General features: G+C 43.9%; 1 protein-coding gene across 2 annotated transcripts in view; it reads left to right on the top strand.

Annotated features, from left to right (window-relative positions):
• CNTN5 (contactin 5) overlaps positions 1 to 19,561 on the top strand; it is a 2,293,676-nt gene that overhangs the window by 1,982,590 nt on the left and 291,525 nt on the right. For both annotated transcript variants that reach the window (XM_075337481.1, XM_075337482.1), the window contains one exon: positions 16,661 to 16,788. In XM_075337481.1, coding sequence (XP_075193596.1) covers positions 16,661 to 16,788 — 128 coding nt within the window. The remainder of the gene's footprint in view (positions 1 to 16,660; positions 16,789 to 19,561) is intronic.

Raw genomic sequence — 19,561 nt, 5'->3', positions numbered from 1 at the left:
ACGGAGGTACTCACTCAGCCCAATGATGATGACACAGTTCACGGTAAAACAAGTGGCTGGATGGACGGGTCACTCGGACGGCTGCGGTTGTTCCTCCCTGCAGGTTAGTGATGACTGTCTCTCCCTGCACCTAAGTTCAGTGTTGGTAGTGATGGTTTCCCACCGGTAACCCGCTCCCCGACCTGGATATGGGCCGGAGGAGACCCTTTTGCCCACAGGCGCTGGCCCTGGGAGACGGTTGCCCTTGGCGGTGGCGGTGTCTCCCCTTCACGGTTGGACGGTTGCCTTCTATCGTGACTTGGCTGTTTGGAAACCCTGAGGTCCCCTTCACTAACGGATTTGGCAAATTCACGGCGACACCAAGCCTTGCCGGGATCCGAAAGGCCCCTGCCAATGGTGCTGTCTTCTCTTTGTATACCGGTCCGGTACGGCCGGGTCACCACCCGTTCACGGTCCTTACGGCAGACTCCAATCGGCCTCCACTGCAGACGGTCACCACATCCTGCCAACCTTGCTGTCCTGTCCGGGCCACACACCCGGACCAACTTCAGGCTCTTTGCTGTCACTTTTCTCCTCTCTACTACTTTCCTCCTTCCACTTCCTTAGCTTAACTCTCACTGCCTGTGTTTTCCCTCCTCCTTGGTGAGTGGAGACCAACCGCCTGGCTCCACCCCCTGGTGTGGACAACAGCCCCTGGGGAAGGCAACAAGGATTTTGTGTTTTGACTATGATATGCCTGCAGGGAGTGTGGGGTGTGTAAGTGTTGTGCTCTGTGGCCCCTGGCTTGTCCAGGGCGACACAGAAGCACTGCAGAACTGCCTCGGCGAAGTGGCAACAGGCTGTGCTGAAGCTAATCTGCATAGGTGACAAACCCCACAATGCAGAAGAGGTGTGTACAGCTCTGAAACAGCAGGCAGATCACTGGCTCACACCTCTGAACCTAAAGCCAGGAAAGGTTGTGTGTGACAATGGCCGGAACCTGGTGGCGGCTTTGAGGCGAGGCCAGCTGACACATGTTCCATGCGTGGCCCATGTGCTCAACCTCGTGGTTCAGTGGTTTCTAAAGTCATACCCAGAGCTGTCTGATCTGCTGGTAAAAGTTCGCCGCCTGTCTGTACATTTTCGAAAGTCACCTACTGCTTCAGCCGGCCTTGCCGGCTTTCAGCGCCTTTTGCATCTTCCGGCTCACAGACTGGTGTGTGATGTCCCCACGCGTTGGAATTCAACTCTGCACATGTTGGTCAGGAGGATATGTGAGCAGAAGAGAGCAGTTGTTGAGTACCTGCATCACCTAAGCCGTAGGGAAATGGGTCAAACTCCACACATAACACCTGAGGAGTGGAGATGGATGTCCGACCTATGTACCATCCGCCAAAACTTTGAGGACTCCACCAAGATGGTGAGCGGCGATGACGACATTATTAGCGTCACCATACCGCTTCTCTGCCTTCTAAAATGGTCTCTGCTCAAAAAACAACCATGATGCATTTCAGGCCGAGCGCGATGAGTTTGAGCAAGAAACAGTAGTGGGTGTGGGTGATAACACACAGCCCAGCCTCGTCTCATCACAACGTGCAGTGGAGGACTATGACGAGGAGGAGGATGAAGACATGGAGCAACTCTCTGGCCAAATTGAGGATATGACATGCAGTCATATCCTCGGTTCAGCGTGGCTGGCCAGAGGACAGGGTAGATGAGGAGGAGGAGGAGGAGGACAGCATGTTCAGTCATCGTGTTGGTCAGGATACTGAAGTGATGGCTGTTAAGAGTCTGGCACACATGGCTGACTTTATGGTAAGCTGCCTGTCTCGTGACCCTCGCGTTAAGAACATCTTTGCCGACAATCATTACTGGTTGGTAACACTGTTACACCCACGCTACAAGGAGAACTTTATGTCTCTTATTCCCGAGGCGAAGAGGTCAGGCAAAATGCAGCAGTTCCAGAAGGCCATAGTCACGGAAGTAGGCAAAGCATTCCCCTCACAAAACGCTAGCGGCATAGGTCAGGAATCAGTGGACAACCAAGGCGTACAGCCGAGAGGGGCACAAGTCCAATACGCCAGAGGTAGGGGAACAGTCTTTAAGATGTGGGACAGTTTTCTCAGGCCCTCACATACCACAGCCCCTGAGGTGCGGGGTAGTGCCACAAAAAATCCTAAGTTTGCCCAGATGCTCAAGGAGTACCTTGCAGATCAAACAACTGTACTCCGACATTCCTCTGTGCCTTACAATTAATGGGTATCCAAGCTGGACACGTGGCATGAATTGGCTCTCTACGCCTTCGAAGTCCTGGCATGCCCTGCCGCTAGCGTTTTGTCAGAGCGTGTTTTTCGTGCCGCAGGTGGAATCATTACAGATAAACGCACCCGCCTGTCAACTGTAAATGTTGACAGGCTGACTCTGATCAAGATGAACAAGGGTTGGATTGGGCCAGACTTCACCACACCACCAGCAAATGAGAGCGGAATTTAAAGTTTGCCATGTACCTACACTCACCCATGGGTACACACTTCTGGACTTTGGCTAATCGCTGGACTGCTCCTCCTTCTCCTCATGCGCCATCATGATGACCGTTACAATAGTTAGGCCGTTGTTTCAGGTATACCCCCAGTGGTAAATTTTTTCGACCATTCTTTCAGAATGGACATTACAACGACAGGCGACCCGCTCCTTTGCAATGGGAACAATGTTTTGAGGCCCTTATGCACATCTCTATCCAGGGACAATGTGGAGCCTGATGCTGCCACCGACTGCAACACACACGTGCGGTTTTTAAATGCAAGCACGGACGCAATAAGAACCTAACAGGTTTTTAGGAGCGACAATTACTGAGAAGTCTGACACTATCAGCCACTGCTGACTGACGTGTATTATTCACTAGACTTGTGCGTTATATAATAGTTTGTGCAAAACGTGCACCTGTACGCTGCCACCGACAGACACACACGTGCTGTTTTTAAATGCAAGCACGGACGCAATAAGAACCTAACTGGTTTTTAGGAGCGACAATTACTGAGAAGTCTGACACTATCAGCCACTGCTGACTGACGTGTATTATACACTAGACTTGTGCGTTATATAATAGTTTGTGCAAAACGTGCACCTGTACGCTGCCACCGACTGCCACACACGTGCTGTTTTTAAATGCAAGCACGGACGCAATAAGAACCTAACTGGTTTTTAGGAGCGACAATTACTGAGAAGTCTGACACTATCTGGACTGTTTTAGACTGTGTACACCAGCCCCAGATATGATGAAGGCTGGTATACGGTCACCACTAGGAATGGCTATATACCCTGCCTGCCTGCCTGCCTGTATACTGCTACAATAGTCCTGACAAGGACTCTTCTGGTCACTAGCCTGTATTCCGACCTGGCTATACCCTGCCTGTATATAGCAACAATAGTCCTGAGAAGGACTCTGCTACTGTACTCCGACCTGGCTATACCCTGCCTGCCTGTATACAACTATAATAGTCCTGAGAAGGACTTCTGGTCACACTGTTTGCAGCCCTGCAACTGAAAAAGCTATAAAGGGCCGCAAAGCTTTCCCTGAATCAGCGACACTCTCCCTGCACTGACTGTCTGGATAGCTGTGAGCAGAGCACAGCGCGCCGGCCGGTATAAAGGCTCGGTCACGCTGTGCAGGCCGGCCAATCACTGCAATTCCACAACTAACAGGGCTGTGGCATTGCAGTGGTCTGCCAGCCAATCCCTGCATGAGGGCTGGCTCTCAAAAGAGCACCAACATGCAGGGATGAAGACCACGAGTACAGCACGAGTATCGCGAGATTACTCGGTCCCCGCCGAGCAGCCCGAGTACAGCGATACTCGTGCGAGTACCGAGTAGTTACAAGCATGCTCGCTCATCACTATTAGAGACCCATACACAGAAGCAGGTTTTAACCGCATATAGAGGTAACATTTGGTTAGGGACCAAATAAATAAGAGATTACTGTGAAGTGGTTATCGGGCAGTAATGAATTGATCAATACATTAGCTAAATATCTCTTTTTTTTTCAAATAATCCTCAGCAGTCATGCAATGTCACATTTTTCAATTTTTTCAATTTCTTCATATGGCTAATTGTGTTTTTCATTTTTTTTATGTATCATTGAGCAGTTATCCTTATTCATATTTCTCTGAATTTGGTGTGCAGATTTCACTTTATATAGATTGTGTATTTTTTAGCTAGCACCCTGTTCACATTTGCAATGGTGTTCCCGCAGTCTTTATAGGGTGTCAGGTTCCTGCTCGGTGACAGGTTGTGGAGACAGTATAGGGACTGGGGAGGAGAGAAGGGACAGTTGCAGGTGAAGTTAGGAGATGCTCACCTACCCCTCTCAGTAGTTTCAGGGCCTCCCGTTGTTTTTGTGTCCCCTGTGGCCCCCTTTCTGGTGTTTGTTGTGCTTCAGATGCACGTAGGTCTGAATGCATCCCACCACGGTTGCTTCACCCGGCAAGCATGACAATAGATAGAACAAGACACATCTACTGAATGGGGTGAGCTGTATTCATAAATGTGCTAATACTAATGTACAAAACGATGCAAATATATCCTTACCTTTGTGATTCAAATTAATATTACCCTTATATAAATGTTAGGTCCTCAATGTGTGGGTTGGATTTCATGCTCTACTCTGTAAAATGGAAAGCTAAAAGGCTTCAATGGCGGCAACTGTATCTAAAGTCCTTAAAATTGAAATTGCATTACCAGAAAGGAAAAGTTCAGGAAATATGGAAATTACATGATCAACCGATATGATAAAGGTAGCTTTCATAAGTGCCATTTAAAGATTGCTACTTCTCTAACAATTCTTTCCCAATCATTTTGATTCCCTCTGAAAACATTCACCTAAAGTGTTCTGTGCTGTCAAGAATCATCCTGTCATGGAGAATGTACTGATGGACCAGGAGTTTCTAAACTGGCCCTTAAACTCGAGACCCTGTACTGTACCTCATCTGAGAGGTAAGCTTGATGGTAGCCAGATTCAAGCCCCTAACGTGACCATGTCTCCTGTCCGAGCCCTAATCTTACTCCCTCCACCCTGGGAGCAGGCCGGAAACCCTGTATCAAAACCCCACAGAAGCGACATGGACAAGGGAGAACATAACCTCGTACACACTGTCCTCAAACACAAAGGGGAGACAATATGCGTACAGAGGAATAAGGAAAGGGATAGGGAATAAATTCACAACAGGGGAACGTTCACACCATGCAGAAAAGCAACTGTTGTTCACCATGAATTCACAACCACTGAAACCGAGATCGCTGATGCTACAGTTATATGAAAAAGTTTGGGCACCCCTATTAATGTTGACCTTTTTTTTTAATAACAATTTGGGTTTTTGCAACAGCTATTTCAGTTTCCTATATCTAATAACTGATGGACTGAGTAATATTTCTGGATTGAAATGAGGTTTATTGAACTAACAGAAAATGTGCAATCCGCATTTTAACAAAATTTGACCGGTGCAAAAGTATGGGCAACTCAACATAAAAGTGACATTAATATTTTGTAGATCCTCCTTTTGCAAAAATAACGGCTTCTAATCGCTTCCTGTAGCTTTTAATGAGTTCCTGGATCCTGGATGAAGGTATATTTGACCATTCCTGTTTACAAAACAATTCCAGGTCAGTTAAGTTTGATAGTCGCCGAGCATGGATAGCATGCTTTAAATCATTCCACAGATTTTCAATGATATTCAGGTCTGGGGACTGGGATGGCCATTCCAGAACATTGTAATTGTTCCTCTGCATGAATGCCTGAGTAGATTTGGAGCGGTGTTTTGGATCATTGTCTTGCTGAAATATCCATCCCCTGCGTAACTTCAACTTCGTCACTGATTCTTGCACATTATTGTCAAGAATCTGCTGATACTGAGTTGAAGCCATGCGACCCTCAACTTTAACAAGATTCCCGGTGCCGGCATTGGCCACACAGCCCCAAAGCATGATGGAACCTCCACCAAATTTTACTGTGGGTAGCAAGTGCTTTTCTTGGAATGCCGTGTTTTTTTTGCCTCCATGCATAACGCCTTTTTGTATGACCAAACAACTCAATCTTTGTTTCATCAGTCCACAGGACCTTCTTCCAAAATGTAACTGGCTTGTCCAAATGTGCTTTTGCATACCTCAGGCGACTCTGTTTGTGGCGTTCTTGCAGAAACGGCTTCTTTCGCATCACTCTCCCATACAGCTTCTCCTTGTGCAACGTGCGCTGTATTCTTGACAGATGCACATTGACACCATCTGCAGCAAGATGATGCTGCAGGTCTTTGGAGGTGGTCTGAAGATTGTCCTTGACTGTTCTCACCATTCTTCTTCTCTGCCTTTCTGATATTTTTCTTGGCCTGCCACTTCTGGGCTTAACAAGAACTGTACCTATGTTCTTCCATTTCCTTACTATGTTCCTCACAGTGGAAACTGACAGTTTAAATCTCTGAGACAACTTTTTGTATCCTTCCCCTGAACAACTATGTTGAATAATCTTTGTTTTCAGATCATTTGAGAGTTGTTTTGAGGAGCCCATGATGCCACTCTTCATAGGAGATTCAAATAGGAGAACAACTTGCAAGTGGCCACCTTAAATACCTTTTCTCATGATTGGATACACCTGCCTATGAAGTTCAAAGCTCAATGAGGTTACAAAACCAATTTAGTGCTTTAGTAAGTCAGTAAAAAGTAGTTAGGAGTGTTCAAATCAAGAAATTGATAAGGGTGCCCATACTTTTGCACCTGTCAAATTTTGTTTAAATGCGGATTGCACATTTTCTGTTAGTACAATAAACCTCATTTCAATCCAGAAATATTACTCAGTCCATCAGTTATTAGATATATGAAACTGAAATAGCTGCTGCAAAAACCCAAATTGTTATAAAGAAAAAAGGTTAACATTAATAGGGGTGCCCAAACTTTTTCATATTACTGTATCTTCGGCGATCTCCTACTACACTCCCCAGTCTTAAGTAGGAAGGGAGCAGTTGTGGATGGTAATCAGCAGCATGGCTCTCAGAAGAATTGCACACTGTTCAAAAAAAGTATTAACTCCTGCATGGCTGGGAGCAGTGAAACAACTCAGCCGACGCCCAGCAGAGCTGAGCACTTAGGAGAGGCCAGGTTGCCTGTCGTATTCTGCAATGTGAACCGAGTCCAACGCCAAAGTAGTAATCCATGTGTGCAGATCCGGAAAGTGCATTACACATCCACTTCCAGTGAACCAGTTCTATTTACTTGCCCTGTACAATAACAGGAAACACCACGCTGCTTAGATGTAGTAGAAACTCTGAGCTTAGACACTAAGTTACTAAGCATGTGTGCCCATCAGCATCTTAGCCTATGTTCATACTTAGCATTTTTGTGAACATAGTCTTAAAGCTGCTTTACACACAACGATATTGCTAGCGATCTCGTTAGAGATGTGACACGCCAGATCGTAGATATGATTTGCCGAGATCGCACATAGGTCGTCTTTTTTGTAGCATCGGTCACAAAACGACCTATGTGCGATCTTGGAAAATCGTATCTACGATCTGGCGTGTCACATCGCTAACGAGATCGCTAGCGATATCGTTGTTTGTAAAGCAGCCTTTAGGTATTCGTTCTCAGAGGGAATCAAAAGAACATCCAAAGATCAACAATCTGTTTTAGTTGTTCCCGAAGGTGATTTTTATTAAAGGCAGTCCAGATAATGTGTGACCTTTCAGTCGATCACACAAACTTTTCTTAAACAATTTGTAAATAACATTTAGAGAACCAAAAATCAATACATATCCTATCATAAATTGAAAGAGTTAGCTACACTTAAAAAAGAGAAAATAAAAATAGTTCAGTATGCGCTAAAATAAATCATATATACAAAGGTGTGAAAAAGTGTTTGCCCCCTTCTTGAATTCTTATTCTTTCGCATGTTTGTCATACTTAAATGTTTCAGATCACCAAACAAATGTAAATATCAGACAAAAATAACACAAGAAAACACAAAAATCAGTTTATAAATTAAGGTCTTTATTGTTAAGGGACAAAGAAATCCAAATTTATAGGACCCTGTGTGAAAAAGTGATTGCCCCCTAAACCTAGTAACTGATTGGGCCACCCTTAGCAGCAAAAACTGCAATCAAGTGTTTGCGATAACTGGCAATGAGTCTTTAACAACTCTCTTGAGGTATTTTAGCCCACTCATCTTTACAGAATTGTAGTAATTCAGGCACATTGGAGGGTTTCCAAGCATGAACCGCCTTGTTAAGGTCATGACACTGCATCACAATCGGATTAAGGTCAGAACTTTGACTATGTCCCACCAAAGTCTTAATTTTGTTTTTCTTAAGCCATTCAGAGGTGGACTTGCTGGTGTGTTTTGGATCATTGCCCTGCTGCATAACCCATGTGTGCTTCAGCTTGAGGTTACGAACAGATGGCCAGACATTCTCCTTCAGGTTATTTTGATAAATACCAGAATTCATGATTTTAATTACCACAGCAAGTCCTCCAGGTCCTGAAGCAGCAAAACAGCCCCAGACCAGCACACTACCACCAACATATCTGACTGTTGGGCTGATGTTTCTTTTCCAAAATGCTGTTACTTCTACGCCAGATGTAATGGGACATACACCTTCCAAAAAGTTCAACTTTTGTCATGTAAGTCCACAGAGCATTCTTTCAAAAGCGTTGGAGACCATCAAGATGTTTTCTAGCAAATGAGACGAGCCTTTACGTTCTTTTTGCTCAGGGGTGGTTTCCATCTTGGAACTCTGCCATGCAGGCCGTTTTTGACCAGTCTATTTCTTATGGTGGAATCACGAACACTGACCTTAACTGAGACAAGTGAGGCCTTCAGTTCTTTGTATGTTGTTGTGGGGTCTTTTGTGACCTCTCTGAGTCGTCGCTGTACTAGGGGAATTGAACTCAGCTTTTCAAAGATGTAATAAACCACAGTTAATTTATGTTTTAAGGAGGGGGGCGATCACGTTTTCACACAGGACCCTGTAGGTTTTGATTTCTTTTTCCCTTAATAGTAAAAACCTTTGTGTATAAACGGTATTTTGTGTTTTCTTGTGTTATCTTTGTCTAATATTTAAATATTTTGGTGATCTGAAACATTTACGTGTGACAAACATGCAAAAGAATAAGAAATTAGGAAGGGGCAAACCCTATTTCACACTACTGTAAAGTATATTAAGCTTAATGTTCCTCTGCTGCTCCTCTTCTGGCTGCAGCCAATCACAATTCACATGGAGAAGCAAAGAGACCGATTGGACATAGCTGAAAGAAGAATGAAGGGGAATCAGTAAGGGGCGTATAGTTTTTTGTGTTTTTTTGTGATCATTTTCATTTTAAAGGGTGGACATACCAGCAGTGTGTACATTAGTAATATTACAATGGAATTGGATTGATTTTTTTAGATGCTTCTCCTCTGTTTTTTAGCAGTTGTGTGATAAAGAAAAGACCTGCTAAGTTATCAAATTGTAAAAAGATGGACAGAAGGTAAGAAGAAGCCTGGTGTGGAAGCAGGCGCAGATATCATGCATGAGTCCCGTGATACCTGTTGGGCTGAGTGTAAAGGGGGCTTTACACGCAACGACATAGCTAATCAGATGTCGTTGGGAGTCACGGAATTCGTGATGCACATCCGGCCTTGTTAGCGATGTCGTTGCGTGTAACACGTACGAGCAACCGTTAACGATGCAAAATACTCACCAAATCGTTGATTGTTGACACATCGTTCAAATCCCAAATATTGTTGCTGCTTTTAGACGCAGGTTGTTCGTCGTTCCTGAGGCAGCACACATCGCTACGTGTGACACCCGAGGAACGACAAACAACACCGTACCTGCATCCTCTGGCAACGAGGTGGGCGTGTCTTTCATGCGGCTGCTTTCCGCCCCTCCGCTTCTATTGGACACCTACCGTGTGACGTCGCTGTGACGCCGCACGAACCGCCCCTTTAGAAAAGAAGCTGTTCACTGGCCACAGCGCCGTCACTAGGAAGGTAAGTCCATGTGACTGGTATTAGCAATATTGTGCGATTTGCCCGTGACGCACAAACAACGGGGGCGGGTGCGATCGGCAGCGACTTCGCTAGCGATGTTGCTGTGTGTAAAGTGGCCCTAATTGTTCCACCCAATGTTCACTACCGGCTTTCCAGCTTGGTTTATACACTGCAAGTTTGGTACAGATTTTATTTGCAGGTTTCAACATTTCTGAATCTAAAATTTCCACACTCCTTTTTTGTTTTTAAAGAAATGCACCAAAAATGCAAGTCCAATGGCTTAACCTGCAGATTTAGCGTCCCCATTGAAGTGAGTGTGTAAAATTTGCACCAAAAATTGACATGATGCAGATTTAAAAAAAAAAAAAAATAATACAAAAGTAAATTTCCAGATGGATTCTGCACCAAAAAAAGAAGCATGTGGATGAAATTAAGTTACAACGTTCCACTTTTCTAGGACTGTAACATGTGGCAAATTTTATGCACAGAAAATCTTTGCTGAAAATTTGTACCAAATACACAACTTCTTATGTCAGAGCGGGGGAAGGGTCAGCACACACGGCGAGTAATATGGAGCGAGTGGAATGCGATAAAAAAATCGCATTCCACTCGGACCAATATTACTCTATGGGTCCGCTCCCATGAGCAATTATTTTCTCAGCCCTAATCGGACCGAGAAAATAGTCGCAGCATGCTGTGGGTGTAATGCGATCCTGTTTCATGCGCACCCATACAAGTCTATGGGGCGAGAGAAACATCGCACTGCTCTCGCGTTACATCGGTTTAATGCAAGTGCAGGGCGAGAATGGCAATAGCCAGGAACGGAGGAGAGAGGGAGATAAATCCCTTCCTCCCCTCCGCAGCGCCGGTCCTCCCCTCCGGAGCTGAGGTCTGATCCCAGGATCGGACTATAGTTGCATGACACTCGCATGACAGTCGGCTCCTGCTGTGCTGCGAGCGTGAGCCAAGTGTCGTGTGAGAACTCGCACTAATCCCCGTGTGGCCTCAGACGAAGAATCTGCCTGGGCAAACTCTTTAACACAAGGAATTAGATTAAATACCATAAATCTGTCAGTGGTTGGCAGATAGACTTATCGCAAGCCAATCTCTTATCCAGATCTCAGGGATTGCCTTAAGGGTACTTTACACACTGCGACATCCCTAGCGATCTCGTTAGCGATGTGACATGGCAGATTGCAGATAAGATTTGCTGAGATCGCACATAGGTCGTTTTGTAGCGCCAGTCACATGTGCGATCTCAGCAAAATCGTATGTGCGATCTGGCGTGTTACATCGCTAACGAGATCGCTAGCGATGTCGCAGCATGTAAAGCACCTTAGCCTTTAGTCTTTTACCCCGGCACAGGGATCTGGACTTATACAGGAGCCTCTGTGTTGGGGCCAAAGAATCAACTGCTGGCTGATAGTGCAGGATGGCAGAAAGAATGATTCACTAGCTAGGTCTAGGACGTTGGTGCAGGGACAATATTGTAAGGCAGGAAAGAAGTCCAAAAATGAGCTGAGGTCAAAATCAGGAAAGTCTATCGTGAATACAAGCAAGCTACATAGAAATTCTCTGAAGCAAGTCAGAAAACAGAGACATTTATTTATAGTTGAGCGAGTACCTAACTATACATACTCGCTATACTCATAACGAGTACTGTCTAACACTCTCGTATTCATTCCAAATAGCATGTGTAATGCAAGTCAACGGGAAATCCTTGCAAAGTAACGAGTAACTCGAATTCCACACTATTCGCTACTCGTCCGAAAAGTAAGGCATTCGGGTTACTCGTTACCTTGGCAGTTTTTCACCATTGACTTGCATTGCGCACGCTATTCGGAATGAATACGCGAGTATTAGACAATATTCGTTATGAGTATAGCGAGTACAAATAGCTACTCGCTCAACTCTACATTTATTACATTTCACAATACAAAATATGACTAGACAAAAATATGACATAACTAAAAAAATACTCAAATTTCACAATTAATCAAGACAAATTAATTGTCACTAGCTGGCAGTGTTGGACTGGCTACCGGAGAAACCGCCAGTAATACCAATCCTGGCTGCGGTTACCTGGAAGGAACTCTGGAGCGATCACCTGAGCTCCGGAGTGCAGCCTGGACTGAACAGCGGGTTTACAGAACTGAACTGTGAGCGCCAATTGATTCCCCGGCGATTGCAGTTCAGTTCATGACAGCTGCGGACAGGCTGGGCTGAACTCCGGAGCACAGGTGAGAGCTCCGGAGTTCCATCCAGGTAACCGCAGCCAGGACTGGTATTACTGGCGGTTTCTCCGGTAGCCAGTCCGACACCGCTAGCTGGTATTTTGTGTAATAAAAAAAATTGGTATTCCTGTACAGGAGTCTGAGCTTACACAGTGGCCCCTGGGTTCGGGCCAAAAAGTCAGCTGCTGGCTGGTGATGCAGGCTGGCAGACATAATGATCTACTAGCCAGGTCAGAACAAGAAGGTCGGTGCAGGGACAAAATTGTAAAGCAGTAGCTTAGTAAAAAAAATGCTCAAATTTCACAATATTAACCAAGACAAATTAATTGTCTCTAACTGGTATTTTGTCCAAAAATGTTATTCTTTAGTAGACAATGTAATTTTGTGATCCTAAACATTTATTTTCAAAATGGATACTTAGGTTAATAAGGTTCTTGGCCGCCGTTCCACACCTCGAATTTTTTTTTTACATGTGTATATACAGCTTTACTTCACACTCCGACTTGGTGAGTTTTCCTGTTAAATACTTCACACTTTCCTTATAAATAGCTCCACAGATCACAGTGAACCTGGTATGTACGGTATTTACATACATGTGAAGCAGCTGAATAATAACCGTGTACATGGCAATCCTCCGGATACGCGAATCACATATTGTCTCATCTGAAATGAGTTTTGTGAATGGATGTATCAGTCAGCCGTCCGCTAGCGTTGTAATTAAAATGACAGCCCCTTTAAAGACCGCATTTTGACACGTGTTTAAGACTCTTTTCATTAGCATCTGAGGAGGTGAGATACATCTTACTCATCGGGGTCATGTGTGATATTTATACTGCGCTGTTAATGTGCAAGCTGCCTACTAAAGTCATGCAATGTTTAAAGCGGTAAAGATGGAAAGTCTGCGCTCCTGACGTGCGTTTTATTAAATATCTGTATTCAACAATTCTACTGCAATTTTTTAGGAACTTTACTTTGTATTGTTCATTAGAGAAATGTTTAAACATTCGATCAACCAGGCATTACCATACCCCTTATTAAAGAGGACCAACCACCAGGATTTTCCTATATAACCTAAAGCCAGTGCTATACTGGGGCTATCATGCTGATTCTATACATACCTTTAGTTGTGAGATCGGATCTATACTTTCTGAAATACAGGGGAATAAAGTTTGTGAAATACACTGTTATTTGATTGATAGCAGCTACAGAATATCTAATAGGTGGGTCGGGGTTTGCTAGTTATTCCCGCCCCTGTCTGCTGCCTGTCCTTCCTCCCCCTGTCTCTGTTATTACAGAGGGAGGACAGTACAGGGAATACAGTGTCAAGTGGCAAAACTAGAATCCAATAGGCCCCGGTGCAAAATTTGAAGCTAGTTCCCAATCTACATGTTGGTCTCATGTATGGGTCCTTGTAGCGTTCTAGATCCTATACAGATATGTGTGTTTGCCCCATAAGGTCCTTCAGTCTGGGTCCCTTCCAGTATTAATGTCAACCATCCCGGTCCCATTATAGTAATAATGTCCACCATCCTAGCCCCTTTTTGGTATAATGTTCCCCATCCTGAGGCCTTTTCTGGTATATTGTTCCTCATCCCGGTCCCCTTACTCTGATAATGTTCTCCATCCTAAGCCTTTTTCTGGTATAATGTTCCTCATCCTGAGCCCTTTTCTGGTATAATGTTCCCCATCCCGGTCCCCTTACAGTGATAATGTTGTCCTCCATCCTAGCCCCTTTCTGGTATAATGTTCCCCATCCTGAGCCCTTTTCTGGTATAAGGTTCCCCATCCCAGTCTCCTTACACTGATAATGTCCTCCATCCTAAGCCCTTTTCTGGTATAATGTCCCTCATACTGAGCCCTTTTCTGGTATAATGTTCCCCATCCCAGTCCCCTTACACTGATAATGTCCTCCATCCTAAGCCCTTTTCTGGTATAATGTCCCTCATACTGAGCCCTTTTCTGGTATAATGTTCCCCAACCCAGTCCCCTTACACTGATAATGTTTTCCATCCTAGCCCCTTTATGGTATAATGTCCCCCATCCTGAGCCCTTTTCTGGTATAATGTTCCCCGTCCCGGCCCCCTTACAGTAATAATAATAAATAATAATAATATTTATTTCTATAGCACCAACATATTCCGCAGCACTTTACAATTCAGGAGGATCATATACAAACAAGTAACAGTTATAGAAGATACAATATTTAAAGGGAAAAAAGGCAACCCTGCTCATGAGAGCTTACAATCTATAATGAGATGGGGGGGGGAGGTACAAGTGCTTATTTTCAATGACAATCCAGCCATCTCAAGGAAATGGGGGATAGATAATGGCTTCCTGGACCAGTTGGCTAGAGCCTTGAGATGCATTTGGGTGCCATGGAACAGTGATACACAGTGATTACAGTGATAATGTCCTCCATCCTAGCCCCTTTCTGGTATAATGTCCCTCATACTGAGCCCTTTTCTGGTATAATGTTCCCCATCCCAGTCCCCTTACACTGATAATGTCCTCCATCCTAGCCCCTTTCTGGTATAATGTCCCCCATCCTGAGCCCTTTTCTGGTATAATGTTCCCCATCCCGGTCCCCTTACAGTGATATTGTCCTCTATCCTAAATCCCTTTCTGATATAATGCCCCCCATCCTGAGCCCCTTTCTGTAGTAATGTCACCCATCCTCAGCCCTTTCCAGTGATAATGTTCCCCATTCTTTTGCTTTTCTCCAACAAATTAAAAACAAAGGAAAACGATCCTTCTTACCTTCCCTTTGTCCCATGATGATGTGTGTTGTCCTCTTCTATAAGTGGGGCAGAATCTAGCAGCCGACTTCAGCTTAACCAACATGGAGCATAATGTTACTGCCATGTGTCATCGGTGACGGGCTCGTCAATGTCAACTGCTAGTCTCTGATTGGATGGCGGTTTGTATTGTGGTGCAGGGAGTCGGCGAGTCTCTGTGCCAGAATACATTTCAGCTCAATGTGCTTCCTTGGACACCCATCCAGTGGAAATAGGCACTTGTTTTGGCTCCCCACCACACATGGACCCAGTGATGGTTGCTACCTTTATGACCGCAATCCATACGCCCCTTATTGTGTTCAGCTTTGGTCAACAGTATACAAAAAATACATAATAAAGAATGAATAGGTCACAGGTGGGCAACCAAATTAGTAGATGGAATGGGTAATACACAGTCACTGGATTATCAAAATTGGAGTTATTCGGCTAGAAATATTCAGCTAATTTACTTAGTATAATTATTCGGGATGATCGAATACCTCAAATATTCGGCTTCGCGAATATTTGCCAAATAGGTCGCCGCTATTTGACTATACGCGAATATTAGATTCGCAATGTAAGTCTATGGGAAACCCGAATAGCAACTATTTGGAACTATTTGGGCTTCCCATAGACTTACATTGCGCATCGAATATTTGTATATCGGTGACCTATTCGTCGGATATTCGCGGAGCCGAATATTTGAGGTATTCGATCATCCCTAATAATTATATCAACTTTCAAAAAATGAAAGTAAAATTAAGGGAGTATCCGCAACATCTAGATGAAAGAAGGTTTCACCATTATAAGTAGAGGCGAGTAAATCTGCTAAAATTCGATTTGTCAGATTCGCTAGTATTTGGCCAAGAAATTGGATAAACATCAAATGTATTCACCTTGAATCAATTTGCTAGTATCATGCTATCAGATCGCTCTAGATCCCAGATCATAATAAAGATGGAGGGTTTATAAGATCTGGATAGACGACTCCGGTCTGGCATCTAGGGACTTATTTAAGTTCCGATTGGGCTTGTTTTAAACCATGGTATAAATAAGTGAAATGTTGTATGGATGCGGGAACTGTAACTTCCTTCTATGGACTCATTGCTTGCTTTTATCTAACTTTTGGCATACATGATGTTAACCGGGATGATTCTGGTCCTCTCGTATACCCTTGGACATTGTATTTTCTAAAGAGAACTACGACATCTATTCATCACACGTGGTGAACAGTCAAATACGCGATTTTTTTATTTTCTGTTCACTTGCGGGGAGGGAGGGATGGGGATTTTGGGGTTATGTTGACCCCGATTTTGCCTGATTTATATATTGTATAAAATATTTAATAAAAACATTTTGGTTTAAAAAAAAGATGGAGGGTTTATAATTAAAAAATATTATATTATATTGACTTGACCCTCATGTTTCCTGGGACTGCAGCTGCTTGCCTAGTTCTCCGATGGCTTCCTTCCTCCCTCCGGCTCCGATCTTCTCTTTCTTCTCTTCTATCTTCACTCTTTGGTTCCAATGATTAGATTTCTGAAAATGGGTAACTGATCCTGAGATTTATTTTTTATTTCTATTGGGTTTTTTTATTTTTCATTAAAACTTGCAGATTATTTCTTAATGACTCCAGATGTATAAAATAACTCTCTTTTTCCAGGATAGCTGTTCTTCCAGATGGAACTTTACGGATCCTAAATGCCTCTAAATCAGATGAAGGGAAGTACACGTGCCGTGGGGAAAATGTGTTTGGTTCTGCGGAAATTACAACAGTGGTGTCTGTTACAGGTAATGAGTTGTCTGATTCTGTAAAAACCTAATTAAACCGTTGGTTCGTTCTTATGGATTGATTTTATATGTAAATTATTTAAATGAGATAATTAGGTAATTTTGGGGCACCCAATAGGATGGTAGACTTATAAATAATTCAATCTGTTGGGGGTTCCTAAAACAAAAAAATTCTAACCCCCCCAAAAATATTACCCCCCCCCCTGCCTGTTAAATATATATGACAACAACATCAAAGAATTGGAGTAACACAGCCACTAAAAAATCTATAGTTTTATTACAAAATACAGTAATAAATCAAATTTAAACAGCAATAATATGGATAAGGTTTTTACACAGAGGAAATGTCAGACATAAATCCCACTGGTAGGGGAGGGAAATGTAGGGAGAATAAAACTCATCCAAACCATGGGACATACAGTAAACAAACTAAGCAAAACACTAAGTGAGATGTAACATCAAATAAATTATTCAAATATGTATACATACTATAGCAAAGAGACATAAAAAAAATCCCACTCCGTGAATATACAAAAATCACAGAATAACCTTACCCATTGTAGATGAGAGAAGTTCCCCAGAGAACCTTAGCAACCCAACGCGCGTTTCGCCTGGTGGCTTTCTCAAGGGAATGTGCCTAAATATATGTGTATGGCGAGCAGCAAAGAAAAGTTTAATCCCTGGCCTAGATCTTCTCTGCTAATTCAGGTTTTATACCAAAAAAGAAAGAAAAACCGAACAAAGTAGTCACTGAATATTAAATCTTTATTAATATATAATTAAAATGCACACATAATAAAACACAGCTATTGACTGGAAAAGAGGCGTCAAAAACCTTGCATAGTAAGCCACTACAATTAGAGTAAGATCAGCTGATGATTATTCAGCTGATAGTAGCCAGCAGCTGATCTTACTCTAATTGTAGTGGCATGACCTCTGGCCACAACTTTTCAGCACTTGACACTTTAGTTGTGTATTGTGTTTACTTATTTATTCATCCTTTTGAATCCTTTTACACTAACCCCTTTGCCTCATATATATATTTTTTGCACCTAATATATACATACTATGCAAGGTTTTTGACGCCTCTTTTCCAGTCAATAGCTGTGTTTTATTATGTGTGCATTTTAATTATGTATTAATAAAGATTTAATATTCAGTGACTACTTTGTTCGGTTTTTCTTTCTTTTTTGGTATAGTACTTTAAATTCCGAATGGTCCTATTGATCCCTTATCCCCACACTTTGAGAAAATATTTATTGATTTTTAATATCTAATATCTAATATTTATTGATGGTTTTGTGTGGTATGGATTTCATCCTCTAACTATTGCTGTTTAATTCAGGTTTTAAAGCAATGCCCGATGTGCACAGGTGCATGATTAGCACAGCATAAATAGACAGCCAGAACTTCTAAGTTAGTGGGTGGTTGGGCTGGAGAACTGAAGCAGTCTGTCTGTTGTAAAGGAAAAAAAAAACATATTTGAATGGACTGGTCTGTCCTGTATGCCAAGCTGGACTTTTTCCTTTGTATCCCTGCTCTGAAGTAGGATTGTGCACTTATGTTTTTGTCAAGTGTGAATAAGATACTGACTCCCTTTTTGTACTTTAAACCTGCGTGTGCCTCTTTACTGCATCGCTGCCATTGCCTACCAGAGGTGAATCCCTACAATATATATATATATATATATATATATATATATATATATATATATATATATATATATATATATATATGTATATACAGTCATGACCAAAAATGTTGACGCCCTTGAAATTGTTCCAGAAAATTAAGTATTTCTCCCAGAAAACTATTGCAATATCAATTCTCTCTGCGAACTCAATTGAACTCGGATGCCAGATTACCAGACTGTCGGATTGCCGAACATGACTTCACAGCAAACCGGCAGAGGGGCAACTCAGTTCACTGAGAGCAGCGATTGCCAGACTGCCACATTGCAGGACATGGCAGCACAGCAGTCCAACAGTCCAGTAGGTGTGAGGTGCCTGGAAATCTTAAAGGAGCCTTTAATGGAGCCTTTAAGGTTTCTGGAGTTCCTAGTGTTACTAGAGTTCACAGCCTCCAGGTGTCCCAACAGCAGGGAACTCCAGGAAACTTAAAAGCTCCCTTAAAGGCTCCTTTAAGGTTTTGAAAACACAGCAATTCTGGGTTGGTTAGGGTGCTCTGGTAGGTTCTCGCAGCACAGCGCCCACAGCACAGCACCCCACAGGCCACAGCACAGCGCCCCGTAGGCCATAGCACAGCGCCCTGCAGGCCACAGCACAGCGCCCCGCATACCCCAGCAAAGCGCCCCCCAGGCCACAGCACAGCACCCCGCATACCCCAGCAAAGTGCCCCCCAGGCCACAGCACAGCACCCTGCAGGCCACAGCACAGCGCCCCGCAGGCCACAGCACAGCGCCCCGCAGGCCACAGCACAGCGCCCCGTAGGCCACAGCACAGTGCCCCGCAGGCCATAGCACAGCGCCCCGTAGGCCATAGCACAGCGCCCCGCAGGCCACAGCACAGCGCCCCGCAGGCCACAGCACAGCGCCCCGCATACCCCAGCAAAGCACCCCCCCAGGCCACAGCACAGCGCCCCGCAGGCCACAGCAGAGTGCCCCGCATACCCCAGCAAAGCACCCCCCAGGCCACATCACAGCACCCCGCAGGCCACAACACAGCGCCCCGCATACCACAGCAGTGCCCCTTCCTTCTGCAACTCCTTTCCACCACCTCCCGGTAAGGTGCATTTGGATTATAGGACGCACCCC

The sequence above is a fragment of the Anomaloglossus baeobatrachus genome, chromosome 2 (genome assembly GCF_048569485.1).
Source record: "Anomaloglossus baeobatrachus isolate aAnoBae1 chromosome 2, aAnoBae1.hap1, whole genome shotgun sequence".
In the NCBI taxonomy this organism is placed as follows: Eukaryota; Metazoa; Chordata; class Amphibia; order Anura; family Aromobatidae; genus Anomaloglossus; species Anomaloglossus baeobatrachus.
The sequence above is the reverse complement of the archived record's forward strand: the minus strand, read 5'-3'. Positions and strand labels throughout refer to the sequence as shown.